This window comes from Emys orbicularis, chromosome 4 (genome assembly GCF_028017835.1).
Source record: "Emys orbicularis isolate rEmyOrb1 chromosome 4, rEmyOrb1.hap1, whole genome shotgun sequence".
Classification (NCBI taxonomy): Eukaryota; Metazoa; Chordata; order Testudines; family Emydidae; genus Emys; species Emys orbicularis.
In genome coordinates, this window is record NC_088686.1 from 148,265,900 (window position 1) to 148,283,818 (window position 17,919).

General features: G+C 41.9%; 1 protein-coding gene across 1 annotated transcript in view; it reads right to left on the reverse strand.

Annotated features, from left to right (window-relative positions):
- Nucleotides 1–2,276: 2,276 nt before the first annotated feature.
- Nucleotides 2,277–17,919, reverse strand: part of ST7L (suppression of tumorigenicity 7 like) — a 41,081-nt gene continuing 25,438 nt past the window's right edge. Inside the window, exons 12-15 of the mRNA XM_065403564.1 lie at nucleotides 17,060–17,210; nucleotides 15,555–15,647; nucleotides 11,945–12,084; nucleotides 2,277–2,400 (exon numbers count right to left, since the gene is read on the reverse strand). Of these exons, the coding sequence (XP_065259636.1) occupies nucleotides 2,305–2,400; nucleotides 11,945–12,084; nucleotides 15,555–15,647; nucleotides 17,060–17,210 (480 nt within the window). The 3' untranslated portion in view covers nucleotides 2,277–2,304. The remainder of the gene's footprint in view (nucleotides 2,401–11,944; nucleotides 12,085–15,554; nucleotides 15,648–17,059; nucleotides 17,211–17,919) is intronic.

The following is a 17,919-nucleotide window of genomic DNA, read 5'->3' on the forward strand; positions in this document are numbered from 1 at the left end:
AAAGTTGCTAGCACTACTTTCGGCACAAGCCCATCCCCTTTCTGTTACTGTTATGTCAGGGGAGGACAGTGAGAGAAAGCAGCTCTTGGGATGATACATGGGAGGCAGTGCTTCATTTATAACCCCACACAAATGCTGGAAAATGTTCAACTTTAAAAAGCATTAGGTTGGTTACCTTCTGGGCCCCTGTGGGCCATGAAGTGAAATTACATGAGCACAACATGTCTATTAATCACTGCAATGATTCCACAGTGAGAGATAGCCCCACTGGCTTATATTCAACTGGAAGGAAAAGTTGAGAAAATTACCTACCGGTAGTTGGAGAACTCCAAAACTTTGTCAGTATCTTTCTGTAGATCTCCCCTCTTGACTCCTCCTAAATGAAATCAAGTATTTAACCTACTGCCTACAGCAAAGGCCCCATTAGTGCAAATGTACAGTGGGAGATAAAAATGCTGTGCCACAGCTTCTACCTAAGGGGGTGTCTTTCTCTCAGCTACAATAGTGGCATAAGAGATACTTAAGGATGGATGTGCTAATGACCGGCTGCTTCACAGTCCTTCAATGACAAATTAAAGAAGGATTTGGCTAATCCATGCTCATTCTCCTGCATCAAGAGGGAATTATGGGGCAAATCTGAATGGTGGGGGAAACATCCCTTATGTAGCCTATTGAAACTGCATTGCCACTGTGTGGGATCAGATTTCAGACCCTGACCTTGCCCACCTGTTCCTTGGCTGGGACCGGAGACTGGACTGAGCGGCTGGTGGGTGGGGATGCTTCCATAGGATCAAAGGTTTGGCTAAACATGGACTTTATTTGCACCAATTAGAATACCCTCATCTCCTCAGGAGCCTTGACTCCATTGAGCACCATGAACACAGAAGTGCTTAAAGAAAAGATTGAAAGAACCTCGAGTGTCTGATCTTGATTTATGTGTTGCCAGACAGTAATATGAGGATATGCAGCACCCAGCAGCTTCCTCCATTAGGGGCACAGACGTTAGTCATTCTGCATTTGGCTGGCAGTAACAAGAAAGAGGGTGTGAGAGGACTCTATCGGCCACCACAATACGAGTTATGTGCCCAGAGTGCAGTGAAAAGCATCGCGAGTTGCCGCACTCCCGAGACCTCTGTGAAATGGTTGAAATGTGAGGATAGCAGCCTTGTACAGCCTTCCTGGGACTCCAGAAGTGAATGCAGATAAACACTGATCTTTATGAATAGACGCCTCCCCCACCCAAAAGCAGATACCTTTACATTTATGTCTGTTACATTTTTACGACTGCCATACTTCAAGAGGCCAAGGTTAGTGTGGTTTTGTTTCCTCAAAGGAGTAACAGAAACCCAAGCCCTGTAAGCACAAAACAGGCAATTTGCCCCCTGGATGTCTCATTTCAATTGTCCCAAGCCATGCTGCTGCCATCTACCTCCTTTGGGAGATTCTTTACATTACTGACCAGTGGACATCTATGTAAGTGTGCTATCCCTCTCAGGAGTGCTCCAAGTTTCAGTTTTCACACCTCAGAATCAGTGGATGCTAGTACGAATCTTGGACCTACCTTTAGGAGTCCCTGCCTCACAAAATGACTCATATACCGGTACCTCAAGCATCTTGGTGGCACTTTAAAAGGCAATTCTTAAATCCTTTCACTTTGAAAACAAAAACAAAGGCAGAATGTTTAGCATTTAACCTAGAACGATCTGAATACTGAATCCAGACGCTTTTTCTAAGTTTGCACTTAGTTTCCTTGTGCAACGTAAGCTTATGGGATAGGACATAAGCAGACTGCTCATGCTGCTTACTGTCTAGTGTAACCTGTCTTAAACTGCCACTTAAAGGGTCGACAAATCAGCTACTTACAAAAGGGGCCTTCTAATAAAGAGAGTGCAGAACTGTACTCAGTCCTTTAGGAATACTTAAACCAGGGAGGCTGGCTAGTGAGGGTATCACTATTGGCAGTTCAGGAGGAAATGCCAACGCTGAAAACATCTACCTGATTTATTGTGTTCTGAAGTTTAGTACAGAGAAAGTAGCAGCCTCGACTTGTACATCTGGTTCAGGGAGCAAATAAGTTATTGTTCAACAAAAATGTTTTCTTAAATGATTACAGATCCTAAGGCCAAACAAGGGATTTGGTTACTTTAAGCACCATTAACAAGATGGAAGACAACAGTTTAAGTAATGCAGCTTATCTTCCTTTCGCTCCTCTAGCTGCCAGGTAAGTGCTCCATTGCCCAACGGGAGCTGGTGATAAGGTTCCTGAGAACATCGGGACTCATTACTGTGCAAAACACATTCCTGTCAAATTTGGGTCAGCTGATGCCAGAGACTGGATGGCATGAAGCGCTTAAACTTTTCCATAATGAAACTGAAGGGTGAAAGAAGCATCCCAAAGAACTAGAAGAAACAAAACAGAAAACATTTGTGCTTGAGTTAAAAAAGCAGTGGGATATCTTGCATCATTGGAGTACAAATGGAGAAATCTCACATCTCTTCAGATCAAACCCAGGCTACATTATCCTTGCTGCTGTACTGCCACCATGAAGTAGAAATTTAATACTAATACTGGTTTACACTTACAGACACTTATCTCAGAATCTCAGTGCATGTCACAAAATATTAAACACTCAACACTTCTGTGACACAGGAAGTCTTATTCCCACTTTAGAGATGGGCAAACTGAGGCAGGGGTTAAGTGACTTGTCTGAAGTTGATGGGACAATGACAGAGCTGGAGATAAAACCCAGCAGATCCCGGCCTCCAGTCCTTTGCTCTAATTGCACCTTAAAGTTCGCTTGTATGACACATATAGCCACAGTATAGCCCCAAGAAGGAATGTGATAACACTGTACAGAATGTGTGTATATAAACTCATCCAAGAGTAACTATCACTTTTTAAAAAAATTATCCTATATTGGAGGGTCTGACAAATCTACAAAAATCAAGAGAACTCAGAGGAGGAACTGAAACTCAATTTAATTCACCCCACTGTGCTTAGATGGTGCAGTCTGCTATCATCTGGATGCCAGAACACTGGGGGAACTTGCACCCCAAAAGAGCCACACCACCTAGGCACAACAGGATGAGTTAGGATGGAGTTTCTCTTTGCTCTGAATCGTCCTGCTGCTTCATTAAGTTCTACCCCCCTGATGTTGATCAGGGAGGCTGGGGGAGGAATGCGGCACATTTCCTTAGTTTTCCAGGCAAGAAGTGCTTAGACCATTGATTCAATAGTATAAATTCAATCTAACAAATAGACAGTGCTCACAGATATAGTTCATATTCTATAAACCACCAAGACTTTTTTTCCCCTTTAATGCGGCACCTTCACATTAAATCCATGAATTAAGATGTAGATTAGCAAGGCAAGAAACCTTTGTCCTTGGCATCGGCACACACAGCTTGTGACAGGAAACGTTAGGATTTTTTATATGAAGTGTAGAACTATTATCATTACATATTGGCAGGGAACTGCACATCTCCAAACTATGCACATTTTCTCTTAGATAAGCAAAAGCCTCAAGTGTTTATAAATATGAAAAGTTCAGCAGCTGGGTAAAAAGTTAATTCTCCAATTTCACTTAATGAGCCTTCAGAAAATGGTAGGGGATTTGTTCATAGAGTAAAGCAGATTGTCACAAAAACATAGGACATGCCACACTGGATCAGAGCAACGGTCCAGTGTCCTGTTTCCAACAGCGGAAGTACCAGCTGCTTCGGAGACAGCAGCAACTAACCCTCCAGTAGGCAGCTCTGGAATAACCTGTCCACAGAGAAAGTTTCTTCCTAATCCCATCAGAGACTGGCGAGGTGAGATATTTAAAACAAATCCCCAAAGACCCTTTCTTTGTTTTTGGGAAGTCTTTTTCTTTCTTACATTGTTGAGCAATTATTTTATTACAAGCTCTGCAAGGCAAGGGCTGCCTTCCAATGGGTTTGTGCCATACTCAGCATAGTGGGGTTGTGTTCTGTCTGGAGACTCTGGACATTACTGCTATATTGCTAAACACGTATAAGAAACTAATAGGGGCAAATTCCAGCAGGATATCCTGGAATACAGTTAACATGATTTACAAAGTGGGATTAATTAAAATGACAGACATCCAGGTAAGATGCTTTACCTTGAAAACAAAATAATTTACCTTGAATAAAATCACTATCTGATACAGATGATGGCAGCTATTGTAGAACTCTGGAGTATGTGTTGGCTTGGCAGAATTCAATTTCAATTTTTTATCGCTTCAGTGGAGAATATTGATGTTTATTTTAAAACACTGTTTTTATCTATTTACAATTTCACAGTTGCAGGAAATTATGGGCGGTCAGACAATTATTTAACGACAGCAGACATTGAGATTCAAAACGTTAAAGGTTTATAACCATTAAAAAACAAATTATCAACATCATGTCAAAATGTACCAAATAAATACCCTTAAATCAAAGTAAGAAGTTTTCAAGCAGCATTTTTCTTACCTTGCCTATCTGTAAATGTTGATTATTGATAGAAATATTTTTGTCGGTTTGTGTGTGTACGGTGAAATCGATGTGTACTGATATTTACCGATAAAAATCTTATCCCATTCCAAGCCTAAGTATATGTAAGACTGCACACATTAAAGAGTTGGGAAACTTTGCTTCTACAAGTGCATTCATACTTTTGAAGGCCCAATTATCATAGACTCAGACTTTAAAGCCAGAAGGGATCATGATAATCATCTAGTCTGAGCTCCTGCACACTGCAGGTCACAGAACCCCGCTTCTGAAATAGGCCCATAGCCTCTGGCTGACTTACTGAAGTCTTCAATTGCGATGTAAAGGCTTCGAGTTACAGAGAATCCACCATTTTACTTTCATTCATACCAGCATGTGACCCATGCCTCATGCTGCAGAGGAAGGTGAAAGCCCTCCAGTGTCTCTGCCAATCTGACCTCAGGGAAAATTCCTTCCCAGCCCCAAATATGGTGATCAGTTAGATAATGAGCATGTCGGCAAGACACTAAATTCAAGCACTAAACTGTGAAAATATGTAAACCAGGACTACTCAACTCAATTTAAAAAAGTATTAACATTTGGGCTTTTGTGACGCATATAATTAACAATACAGAATCAAACAGCTGAAAACAATGGTTTGATTAAAATAATCTACTCAATAAATTACGATATAAGAAATGAGATTAGGGTTTACATTCACCTAGAGCTTAATGGTGAAAAATCCAGGTATTACAAATACCATTCTACCCCACCCACCAAGCGCACACTTGTGTGTCTTGGATTTCCTATAAACCCATCCTTGGCATCACACTTCACTGTGGTCAAACCATTCAATTTCCATTACAGAAAAAATCCTGAACTATGTAATAAACACAAATGCACAAAAGTATTATGATTTACCTGGAATTAGGATTTTTCCATTTCAAAGGGATAAATTTAAGGCCTTTAGACCTTTATGAAGGTATAAAAATAAGACTTATGTAATATTCACAGTAAAGTGACACACTTATGCTTAGGAATAAAGAAATTTTAACCACTTGAGTATGAATAAAGTTTATAGCGATAATCCTGTTTTTTTAAATAGCAGAAAACCAGTAGTTATATCAGGGGTAGGCAACCTATGGCACGCGTGCTGAAGGCGGCACGCGAGCTGATTTTCAGTGGCACTCACACTTCCCGGGTCCTGGCCACCAGTCTGGGGGGCTCTGCGTTTTAATTTAATTTTAAATGAAGCTTCTTAAACATTTTATAAACCTTATTTACTTTACATACAACAATAGTTTAGTTATATATTATAGACTTATAGAAAGAGACCTTCTAAAAATGTTAAAATGTATGACTGGCACGCGAAACCTTAAATAAGAGTGAATAAATGAAGACTCGGCACATCACTTCTGAAAGGTTGCCGACCCCTGAGTTATATACTTTGTATCTTCAGTAGGCTGTTGTAGAGCTGACAAGTTTTATGTTGCTCACTACAAAAAAAAAAAAAAAAACACATTTCTACCTTGCTGCTATCAAAAGTAAAATACCACTATGTGGCAAGACCAAGCCTTTTCCCCTACAGCTCCCTCAGCAGCTCTCTGCCACTTCACAACCTACATTTTTCAAAAGGGACATCTCCAAATTCAGGATGTATGAATCAAGTTAAATTAGATTAAAAGTGAGGGTATGAAAATTAAAACATATTCAAGCAGACCTCAACATCTCTTTTTAAACTGATCCAATTGGGTGCCAGTTTTCTAGGTATGAGTTCCAATTCATATAAATATATGGAATTCTTGCTAGCATCTAACAGACCTCCCAAATTTACGTGAGGCGCTGCCTCCTCGCTGAAATTTAAGGAAATCTGACTGTATTTCTGATTCAGTTGGTACCAGAAGATACCAAGTTGTGTCTAGATAGGCAGACATTCTACTGTTTGGCTCATCACTAGCTAGAGCAGTATTTCTCAAACTAGGGTCGCCGCTTGTATAGGGAAAGCCCCTGGCAGGCCGGGCAGGTTTGTTTACCTGCCCCGTCCGCAGGTCCAGCCGATCGCGGCTCCCATTGGCCGCGGTTCGCTGCTCCAGGCCAATGAGAGCTGCTGGAAGCGGCGGCCAGTACGTCCCTCGGCCCGCGCTGCTTCCAGCAGCTCCCATTGGCCTGGAGCAGCGAACCGCGGCCAGTGGGAGCCGCGATCGGCCGGACCTGCGGATGGGGCAGGTAAACAAACCGGCCTGGCCCGCCAGGGGCTTTCCCTACAAAAGCGGCGACCCCAGTTTGAGAAACACTGAGCTAGAACATTGGAGTGAATCAAAATTAGCATTTTCTTTACATTTCGATGCAAGAAAAATCACAGAAAACAGTAAGAGTTTATTATTAATTACATACGTTCTTAAAGTCTCAGAACCCCACTTTACTGATTGGGAAAATGAGACCGTGCTGAAGGGACTTTCCTAGGGTCAAAGAGCAAAGCTGTGGCAGAGTCAGGATTCGAAGGCAGGTTTTCAGACTCCCAGTTTACGCTCTAACCACTAGGCATTCTACCTCAAAAGAAAGTTTTTCTACATACTGGATATGGATAACTAGTTGAATTAATTTTTTTAAAGAGTGTCAATATGAAGCACCTGTTCTGAATGGCACTTTAAGAACTATTATTGCACCCAGTCAGGGAAAAGAACACATCCAGGGACAATGCAAGTCAGTACAACCATTTCTGTACTTTCTGTGGAGGTTATCCCTTGGGATCCTGCTGGGAGAGGCACAGAGGCACGCACACTTCTCATCCATCTTTTCAATTGAACAGGGACTAGAAAACCATCCTTTCCCATGGAAAATGAGTGCAATTTAAAGCACTGCCCAATGAACAAACCAGGCTAGTGCTTTTGCCCACATTCACCAACATTCCACTTGACATGCAAATTGCCTGGTATGCAAAGTGAACGTAACGCACACAAATTACATTTTTTTGGTTGAAGAAACTCGGCCGAGAGAACTTCCCCAAGCGAGTCTTTGTTAGTATAACATTTGACCTTGTATCTCTTTGGAAATCATACAACTTTGCTAATGTAGTCCTTAAAGAATTAATCAAGCAAATAGTTAGACCCTGGTTGCCATGAAGCCAGCCAATTACGAGCAGCAGAGAAATTTGTCATTGGCATGTCCAACTACATTTTCCCACATAAAGATTAACAGAACAGTGTGGAAATGGGGCCCCGCTCTCAGACCTGTGTGGCTTGGACACCACCGAGCAGAAATGTCAGCAAAACAAGGATTTCATGAGAACTTTGCACTTTAAAATAAGTTAGCATTTTTGTTCCATCTGTCTCAATACCTGACCTGCTCAACAGCAGAAAGCCTGACACGCTCTCATTCTCAAGTTATTCAAGGTTTTTTTAGTTCCAGAATAATGACTGAATGTGTGTTCAGTGGCTCTGTGGTTAGTGCTCCAGGCTACCACATGAAAGACATGAGGGCAAGCACATTGCAATGTGGTTTTGGTTTTCTGATTATTTTTATTTGAGGGATAAGCAGGGTGGCAAGCAGCTTGTATGACTGTAGCTTTCCCTCTTTTCTAGAGCGCATAACCTATTTTTGAGAGCCGGAAGGAAGGTTACCACTATGTGCAACCTTATATGGGGCTGGCAGGGGGAGAGAAACCATGAAGAGAAACAAAAGGGGTGGGTGGGAAGAATCAGTTCTCCCTGAGACATGCAAGATACTCTATCTCTATGTAAGCACATTTCTAAGTGCCTCACAATACTTTACAGAAGATAGGCAAAAATCCCCATTTCACGAGTAAGGGGACTGAGCACAGTAAATCAGGATCAAAGCCTACATCCAACTTCCATCCTGAAGCTCATACTAGCAGAACATGGTGCTTCCTTGAAACAGAATGAGTTAACCATATTGTAAGGTTCATTCAACTTCCCACCTAGTAACTGGAACCAGAATGTTTTATATCCAATTGCTTTAGTTTCTAAAATGCAAATGGCAGTTAATTAACAGCTGGCTTGGAAGCAAACAAGTAATTCACCTCTCTGTCCTTGTCAGTCCCATTCTGAGACTCTTTTGCTCTGGCTTCCAATCTGCCTTTTCACTCTCACTTTTCAGAGTTTCCAGTTTCCAATTTATTTTTTGCAGCTCACACACTGTAAAATTTTATGAAAATAAAATCTATCTTCAATGCAGTGCTTGGTGGGGAAGTTTCCCTGGGGCTGAAATGCTCCACTGCCCCAATAAGAGAACAAGTGAATACCACAGTATGTTTTAATCACTCCACTTCTTTGTCCAAGTTAACTATTGGTTTTACCCCAACTTCAAAAACCATTTTTCACAAATTAGTTCCTTACAAAGCAGGACAAGGTGACTCATGACCAGTGCCTCTTCCTGAGGAAGGGTTTAGAACTTCACTTTCACCAATGCAAGCCAAAAGTTTTGCATTACACTGCAATATGAACAACATGTTAGAAGACAGCAACTGTCTAAGTGCCAAGTTTACATAGCTTTGGTTAACATCTATCCACGTATCATCACAGTATCTTAGCACTCAGGCCATGTAGTAACAAAGTTCACAGAAAAAGTGTTAAAATAACTTTTAAATCAACAGAAAGATAACTACATAGGAACCTATTTATAGGCTTTATTTCATTGATTTCTATTATATAACACCTAGGAAACCCAATCAATCAATGGTCAGGGCCCCACTGTAGTACACGTATTGCAATCAAGAAGCAAAGACAACAGTCCCTGTTGCAAAGAGCTTACACAATTTAAGTGTCAGATGAAATGCAACAAGTGGATGAGACAAATAGGGTAAGGGAAGGAAATGAGGTAACAAAACAAACAGAGCTTAGCATGAAAGAAGAAGTCAATTTATTGTAGTAGCTGACTTACTAACGTTTGAATGTACTGGGATACCTGGCTCAGCAACTTACCATTAGCTTTATGACAGCAATTGCACTGCTCTATATAGGAGAATTTCCATTAGAACCCTCCTAATTTCATGCATTAACAACTCAACTGTTTAAAAAAATCTCTGCCTTAAATTTAGTATGAAAGGTCCTAACTGAACAGTGTGCAAAGTTCCGATTGTTTTTGCTTAACACAATTTGAAAAATCAATGTGCGTGTTTTAAGTCACAAGAGTTTAACAAAAGAAGCTCTGAATGTATAAGGTGCCTTTTGCACTCCAACGTCTTAGAAACTGCTGTATTGCCATTCCCACTATGGAAATGAAACTGCTGCATTTAGACTCATCGCTGTGCATGCCCAAGAAGCTTTTCCATCGGTCTCAAAGGACTCTGAGAACATTGGTTTTGTTCTCCAACCCCCCCGCCCCCCAGTCTACCATACATACCTTACAGGCTCTTTTCAAACTATCCAAGTGGCTGCTGCGGGCACCATACAAATGCAAATCCCAGCTCATGGCTAATTTCTCCCTGGGGGGCTAGTAGAAGCCTGTATGGAAGTTATCTATGTAGGGGACTCCCATTTCACTCCACCCCGTGCAGCTCCCCATGGAGCCTAGCAGTGACCCTTCCACATTAGCCAAGAGGTGCACAGTGCTATGGGGTGTTTCCCAGCCCTCCCACTAGGGACTGACTGCATGGCCATCAGGAAAATCATAGCACAGTGTAATACTCCATTGGGTATTTCTGTAAAATCCCCTTGTACTGTCTGTTGCACGTTTAGAAAGAACTCTCTCTGAGCAGGAAGACAACGCTGCTCTGGCTGGATGTAGACTCTGCCTCCCAGGCTCACAGTAGCAGTGGCTTAACACAATGCAATTGATGAAGAGGCGCTCCAGGGAGACCAGCTCCACTAACTACCGAGCGACTTTAATACTGCCTGCTCGTTTATAAAAGAGTAGTGCCTACAGGTCCCAACTGAAACTGGGGCGCCTCCACACTGAGCATGGTACAAACACATAGTAAGACACAGCCCCACCCTGAAGACCTTCCAGTCTAAACTGACAAAAACAGCAGCAGGGAAAACAAAGGCACAGTGAGATAAAGGGACTTGCCCACAGTCACCCAGATGATCAGTAGAAGAGCTGGAACAGAAGCCAGGTCTCCTGAGTCCCAGGCCACTGCCCTGTCCACTAGACCTAGGGTGACCAGATGTCCCGATTTTATAGGGACAGTCCTGATATTTGGGGCTTTTGCTTATATAGGCTCCTATTACCTCCCACCCCGATTTTTCACACTTGCTGTCTGGTCACCCTAACTATACCACTCTCCCTCTATTCTAGATAGGTTTTATACCATGCTCATCACCATAGTATCTGAGCACTTTCCAGAAGCACACTAAGTAACATAATTAACACCTTTCATGTGCAGTTTGGCTTCCCAGATCTTTAAAGGCAAAGAAGACGGAAGAGGCACAAGAGAGAAGTGAGATGCATGTGAAAAAAGGGCTATTTTATTAGCAGGTTTTCTGGGGCAGGGCCGGCTTTAGGCCGATTCCCCCGAATTGGGCCCCGCGCCCTAAAGAAGAGTGCCTAACTTAGGCGCCTTTTTAATTTTTACTCACCCAGTGGCGGTTCGGCGGCGGGTCCTTCACTCGCTCCGGGTCTTCGGCGGCATTTCGGTGGCGGGTCCTTCAGTGCCGCCGAAGACCCGGAGCGAGTGAAGGACCCGCCGCCGAAGTGCCGCCGAAGACCCGGACCGTCGCCGGGTAGTCGAATCGGGCCCCGCACTTACTAAAGCCGGCCCTGTTCTGGGGATTCACTTATTTGCTTTCCAATTTTATCTGATGCAATGAAAGTGTTTTGCAGATGTTTTTCAGCCCTTAATGTCACTACTGAAGCATCTTTGGATGGTCACTATCCAGCATTTTGCAGAATGAAAAGCAGTAGCATCAAGCAGCAATGGGGCAGGAGGAGGAGGTTAAACAGCTTGAGAGGGTGTGTGCAAAATTGTATTTGTTAAGCACACAGACAATGCGCTCGGCACGGTACAAGATGTAGCTATAAACAGAGTCCTTGCCTCACAGAGCTTACAATCTAAACGTTCCCATGGCTTTGGCTTTAACCTATTAGTTACTGAAGAGCCCTTAACTCGAAATTCAGAAGCTTTTGCTTCCAATAATTCAATTTAAACTAAAAATCAGAAGCTATGTCTGTGACACACAGGTCTAATCCGCAAACCAAATTCTCTTCCACAGCCTTTCCAGCCAAGGGAGAAAGAGAGGGCTGGGTTGTTCCTAAGTTGGCAATCAGGACTGATTATCTACTACGATTGATATGCAGAAACCAGCTTTATAATATAAAAATATTACTCTTTACAAAATGAGGAACTCTGAGTCCAAGTGAAGAATCAAGTTTAATAGTTGCATGACAAGGAACTTCAGAAGCACATGACAAGGCATTTTAACTGCATCTCAAAACATCTGCACAGACAGGGCCCTCAGCTTCTGAATATCTCACAAACACTCTAAGCAAGTCCTGGACTGGAGACAATACTTACAGCTTTAGCAAAAATGACCATGAGTTCAGGGAATTGGTGTGTGAGAACGGCAAGCATTGCCGAAAAGGAACACAACCCTGCTGTGAAGTGGATGAAGAAAGGAAGCTCCTTCTGTGGGTAAACGGAGACATCGTGAAATGCTGAAAGGGAAATATTGAAAAGTTATTTGACATTTTAATATTCATTGATTGTTTTACAAAAGGTCATAATTACACACCAGTTTACATTATGCAAATATGTCAAAGAGAACTATTATTGCAGAGCAGCCAGTGTTTTACATTCAGATTTATAGTTTCAAAGGACATATACATGGACCCGAACCTTAAGTGCAACACAAGACTAAATCCCTGACATTTGCTCAAAGCAGATTTAAGTGGCTTAGTCCTGATATATTTTCTCATATACTACGTGTTTTTGCTCTTTAGTTATTTATTGGTGTCACTAAAGCTATCCTTCCCCCACCACTTTTTTCCCCTCCTTTATTTTTAAGAACATTGCAGGGTTAATTTTTGGAATCAACTGTTGCGACAGAAGAGAAGAAAGTAACATAAAATTCACAAGATGTCATCAAGACAAAGGTTCCAATGAAAACACTTGGCCCAATTTAAATAATCAAGGAATTTGTAACAGTTACAAATGCTAAATTCTGTTATTTTAGTGTATGCCAATGTTTTAAAAAGCAAGCATCCTATTTTTCCCTACTTTTTATGTAATGTTTTTCTATCTTAAGAATTCCCATGTCTAAAAAGTAAAATAACTCTGAAAGCAATCAGATAATATACATGGTCAGATTCTGTTAAAACTTCCCAAAGACTGCAAGCTGGCAGACTACAGTAAATTTCACAGCAATTGACAAAGCAGATCTCAAAGAAAGCAGCATCAAGATGGGGTTACAAATTTTGTACACAACCATTAGTTACACTTTAGGGCAAAGAAATCAAAATAATTTCACTAGACAGCTCTTGGGAGTGGAATATGGAGCTTCGACAGCTCAAGACATTGAAAGTGGTCACCATCTAGGGACTGTGACAATTCTAGATTTTTTATCCAACAATTTTGCAATGTTTTTAAATAAAAGGAACAGGCAGGGTCTGTACATGCAATTAAGTATGAAAAGTCCTGTATATTCTTCTGGAGCAGACCCAGCAAAAAGTAACTTTTGATTTAATTAAATATGGAAAATAGGTATAGTCGGTGCAATAGCCAGTGTTTTTTATTTTTTTATTTTTATTCACTTTTGGGTTGTGCGCGTTTTCAGCTTTCAGTAGGCTGCAGAAGGAAATTTAAAGATGACAGAGTTAAATCAAGATGTCACCAAGTTTCAGGTTGCCTTCAAATTCAGGAAGTGATAACTGCAAACGTGACCCGATGTGCGATGCAACCTTTCCTTTGTAACCCATGAAGGCTAGAAAAAAAATTGTTGAATGAAAGCTGAGATTCTGAAGTACAATGGTGTGGAATGCTAAGGCTTTCTGTGAGGCCAGACGCCAAAGGAAAAGAAAATAAGTCCTAATCAAACATGCTTAAGGGTGCTCCCCTCAAGATTCTCTCTCATTTCACCTCCTTGACATCTAGTCATCCCTGCTACTCAGCAGACTAGTAGGATACCCATACTGTTCTTCTACTGGGCAAACAAAGCAGTGGCCTGCCCATGATGAAGCTTGACATGCAATACACTCCATCTTCCATCAGCCACCCTCATAAAAACTGAACTGGGACATGGTCAGCTCACAGAATGGTCTGAAACCATATATTAAGGACATATATGGGTTGGAGGGGGGTGCTTTTTAAACAGGAACTAGAGAGAGGAACAAATAGTAGAAAACTAGCAAGCAACCTGAACACAAGAGTAGGAAAGCCAGGAAAAATTGGGGAGAGCAACAAATAAAAATATACAAGAATTCCTTATGCTCCCAGAACTGCCACTACACAAGGAATGCAGGATCAGGCCCAAAGTATGTACAGAGAGCTAAATAGATTTCTGCATGGTTAGAGCTCTCTCTTTGTGCATCCTTACCAATTCGAACAATTAGCTTTCTATTTGAAGTTTATCAATTTAAGCCTCAATTTGGTTTACTTTCTATTTTCAAATATATTAAAAGAAATGATTTTTTTAAAATTCCAAGACTTCTTGAGAAAGCTGCACAATAAAAAATGTTAAGATGGCTTTATTTTATGAATAGCCTTATATTTAAAACGTAGCAGGAATGCGTGAATGATTGTGTTGAAATACATGCATGTGCTGGTGTTTAATTATGCTGGAAAGCCTACAGCTTAGGGTTAGTCACTAACCAAGGAATTCCTGGTGCAATATCCTGCATAAGTGAGACATGAATAATTTAAAGCAGTCTGGGGGCAGACTTCAATTACACATTTTAAATTTAACTTTTCACTTTTTGTAACAGAAACACACATGTGTAAGTTTGCTCTTCTGCAGCTGTATCCCTCTGACACTTTAGCAGTAGCCCCTGCAATTCCATGAAGAAGCTGAGATTTCCAGAGTTGTTGAAGCCCACATTTAGAATCCCACCAGCAGGTAAGATGAAACAAGAGCCCCATTATCATCTAAGTGAATGAGCGACAGAGTGAGTGAGGGTCCTAGTGGTTTATTTTCAGGTTGCTTTACAGACAGAATATATGTGGGCTAATACCTGGATAATGAAGTAGGGGAGAAGACTCATTCTTCAGTGTCAAATCTTAGGTCTCATTGCTAATGTACAGCAATGTATGATCATAAATATTCCATGGAATGTACAATCAATCAAATCAAATTATGGAACAATAAAGTGTTCTCTCAAACTACAGGTTAACCAAGGATGATAAATATAAATATAAAGGTTCTGCAAGTTTTCTTGCCCTCCAAGTTGAGAAACAGAATGTGGAAGCACCAGGTATGGAAGCCTCTTTCCGCCAGACACGATGTTATTACAAAATCCTCATGACATAGGGTAACACTCACTGGCAACTCAGTACCTCTTGGTGGCACCCTCTGCTAGCATTTGGTCCTGATCTAAGGCGACAGCAGAGAGGTGCGCTTTGCCGTTGGTGGGGACTCCATCCAAGTGAGATTGAAAACTTAATTTCTGATAGCCAGTGGTCATTAAAGATCCCATGGCACTCAGTCTAGGTGTACACTAAACTGGAATTTGGTATGGATGCCAAGCGTTATTATAGTCCATCTGCTTAAATTCCCCTTGCTGTTGCAATTGGTATGGCGTTTCTCACTCTCCCCACTGAACTGTTGGGCTGTGCCGCTATTCAGTTACACAGTTTATTTCATCCAAATGGTGGCTGCATTTCAGTGGGAAAGTATGTAATATTATATATTTCTATACCCTCCCCCGCCCCCCCCCCCACACACACACATGCATTTGTGAAGTGCCTTGGGATCCTTTGGGATGCAAAGTTACAACCTATACTGCTGTTGCATTTGCACAGTGCATTCCATCTGGCCAAATACACCAGACAAACAGCAGAATCCATGTCACAAGCAGTTCATGAGCTAAGGACACAAGAGAGTAAATACATAGCAATACAGTACAGTACACACTGGAATTTTATTACATATATTTTATTCTACTTATTAATTAGAAACAAAATAACCACTTACTTGGCAATAGCTCTCTGTCTGCTGTCTCTGTGCAACTAGGATAGGGATAGAAAAGATGGCCCTTCTCTAACGGATACGGGATCATTCTAAATGCTGAGGACAAGACAGTCAGTCAGACTTATGCTAGACCTATGTACAAAGCAAACCCCCTAAATTCCACCACAAAGAACATCTCAGTCACGAAGAAAGCAAATTTAGAAATAGACTGGAAATAGCTGCATCTCGTATTTTGTATTTTCTTTTAGAAGTGAATTTGGAGAAAGGTGTCGTATCTCTAGTAAGAATTCATACCATGCTGGCACTCAAAGGCCCCAGTCTGGATGGGGTCCTACCAAAGTATAAATTCTACTATTAGGACTGGGGCCCCCTTGTGCTGGGTGCTGCACAAATACAGATGAGAGAGAAGATTGACAGCAACATTAGAGACGGAAGAGCCCTATTATTCTACAGATCTGTTCCAGTATAAGCAGCAGCGCATGCCCCTTGTATCCCCCTAGAAAGGTGTTTCCATCGTGGAGCAAGCCCCTCCAGGAGTAAGAAGGAAGCTCAGTCTCCAAGCAACATTCCATTTCTCCCTGCTGACAATGCCCACAAGGTGGCCAACTGCATGTTAAGGCATGATGGCAGGTGTGTGTGTGTGTGTGTGTGCCAAGTTGCACTGCTGCTGCTTGTGCTGTACCCCAGTTCTGGGGAGAAGAAAGAGGATACTTCAGTCTCCGGTACGGTCTAGCTCCAAACAGAGACTTAACAGATATTAAGATAAACACATTTTAATCAAACAGTGAAAGAAAAACAAACAATTAACAAATCCAACTGGGTCTTGATCTGGGGTGGATTGGTCTCTTCTGCTCTGCTCTTGTTGGGGCTGCTGCTGCTCCTCATCCTGACCTGCCAGGGTCACTCCTGGCTTCTTGATTCAACCAGCAGAAGCACGGGAGCTGTTGCTGGCTAGCTGCTAAGCAAACACAGACCTCTTCCTAGGTGACTGTTCAGGACCTACTCCCCCCCCAACCCCATCCCAGGTCAGGGGCTGGCTGTTCTCAGCCCTAGGTCCCTCTCTAGGTAAGGGTGTCTGCAGCCTCAGTGGGGCTTTTTATACCCTGGCTGCTTGGTGGCACTGGCTCCCATTGCCCAGTGACACAGACACACTGGGGAGCTTTTGTGGGGGGAGGAAACAAGTTGGTGGAGGCCACAAAAAGTGTTAGTTCTGTATATGGCAGTGAACCGCTATCGTTGGCGCCCTGCTGATGAATACAAATAGTTGTATCTATTGATAGTAGTTGTGTACATCCCCCTGGGTAAATCCCTTTGCCTTCCTGTAATGTGGCATCAATTAAGCATCTCCAGCAAAAAGCCAAACAACAGCACTGAGTTCCCTTTGAAACTGAACTGAACAAGGCTGCCTTAAGGAAGTTCAGACACTGGTTAGAGTAGGCCTATTATGAATGATTTGAATAAAAAGGTAGAGAGATTAGCTAGCTGCACTGGAAAAAAAAGATACTTACTGCCCTCCCATGTACAGTGCAGCAGGTTAAGGGCCCCTTCTATCCGCTTCCAATGCTGAAGATGGAAGAAAGCATATGCTACTGCCTCACTGTCCCCTCGTTTCAGAATATGCTCTGGAGGTAGAATTAAGCTTTTCATTTCTAGTAAGTACTAGAAGTAGAAAATGGAAAGAGAAAGCATGCTTAGTTATGGGGCCAGGCCCAAATCCTTGTTACTGCCAAAGGATTTCCCTGATTTTTTCAAAATGACCAGAGCATAGCATATGGAGGTCTTTCATTCATTAAGGAGGTATTGCAATTTAGGGCCCAGTCCTGATAAATTCTTGCCAGATCTTATTTACACAGAAAAATTGGGAGCTTGGGCTGCTAAACTCAGCAGAATGTTACACTCAGAATGTTAAAAAGTATATATGCTATCAAAACGGATCTGCATTTTACTTCAGTGAGGAGATATAAAACACTTCTATGGCTGGAGTGTAGTTCCTGGATCATAACACACAAGGTAATTTATCCGGGGAAACGCACACACATATACACAGATTTTATGTTGCATCAGGTCGTGCTCCATGAAGGCCAAAGGAAAGTGGACTGATTAAGTGCAAGTGTTTCATGCACCGGTATCCCAGAAGTCATCCTTTAACTCTGTTAAGAGCTCCATGTGAAGCAATGCTAATGATATGACACTGAAGTGCTTGCTGCAAGTCTAGGTTCATTTGCACCTTGATACCTTCGCCTCTGAAAACTTTCAATCTAAAGGGTTTAATATCTGTTAGTTCCCAAGTGTCAGGTACAAATTAGAAACTGATGCTAACTGCCAGGCTATCAGGTCTTGATTGTAAAGTTTAGAACAGTATTATCAG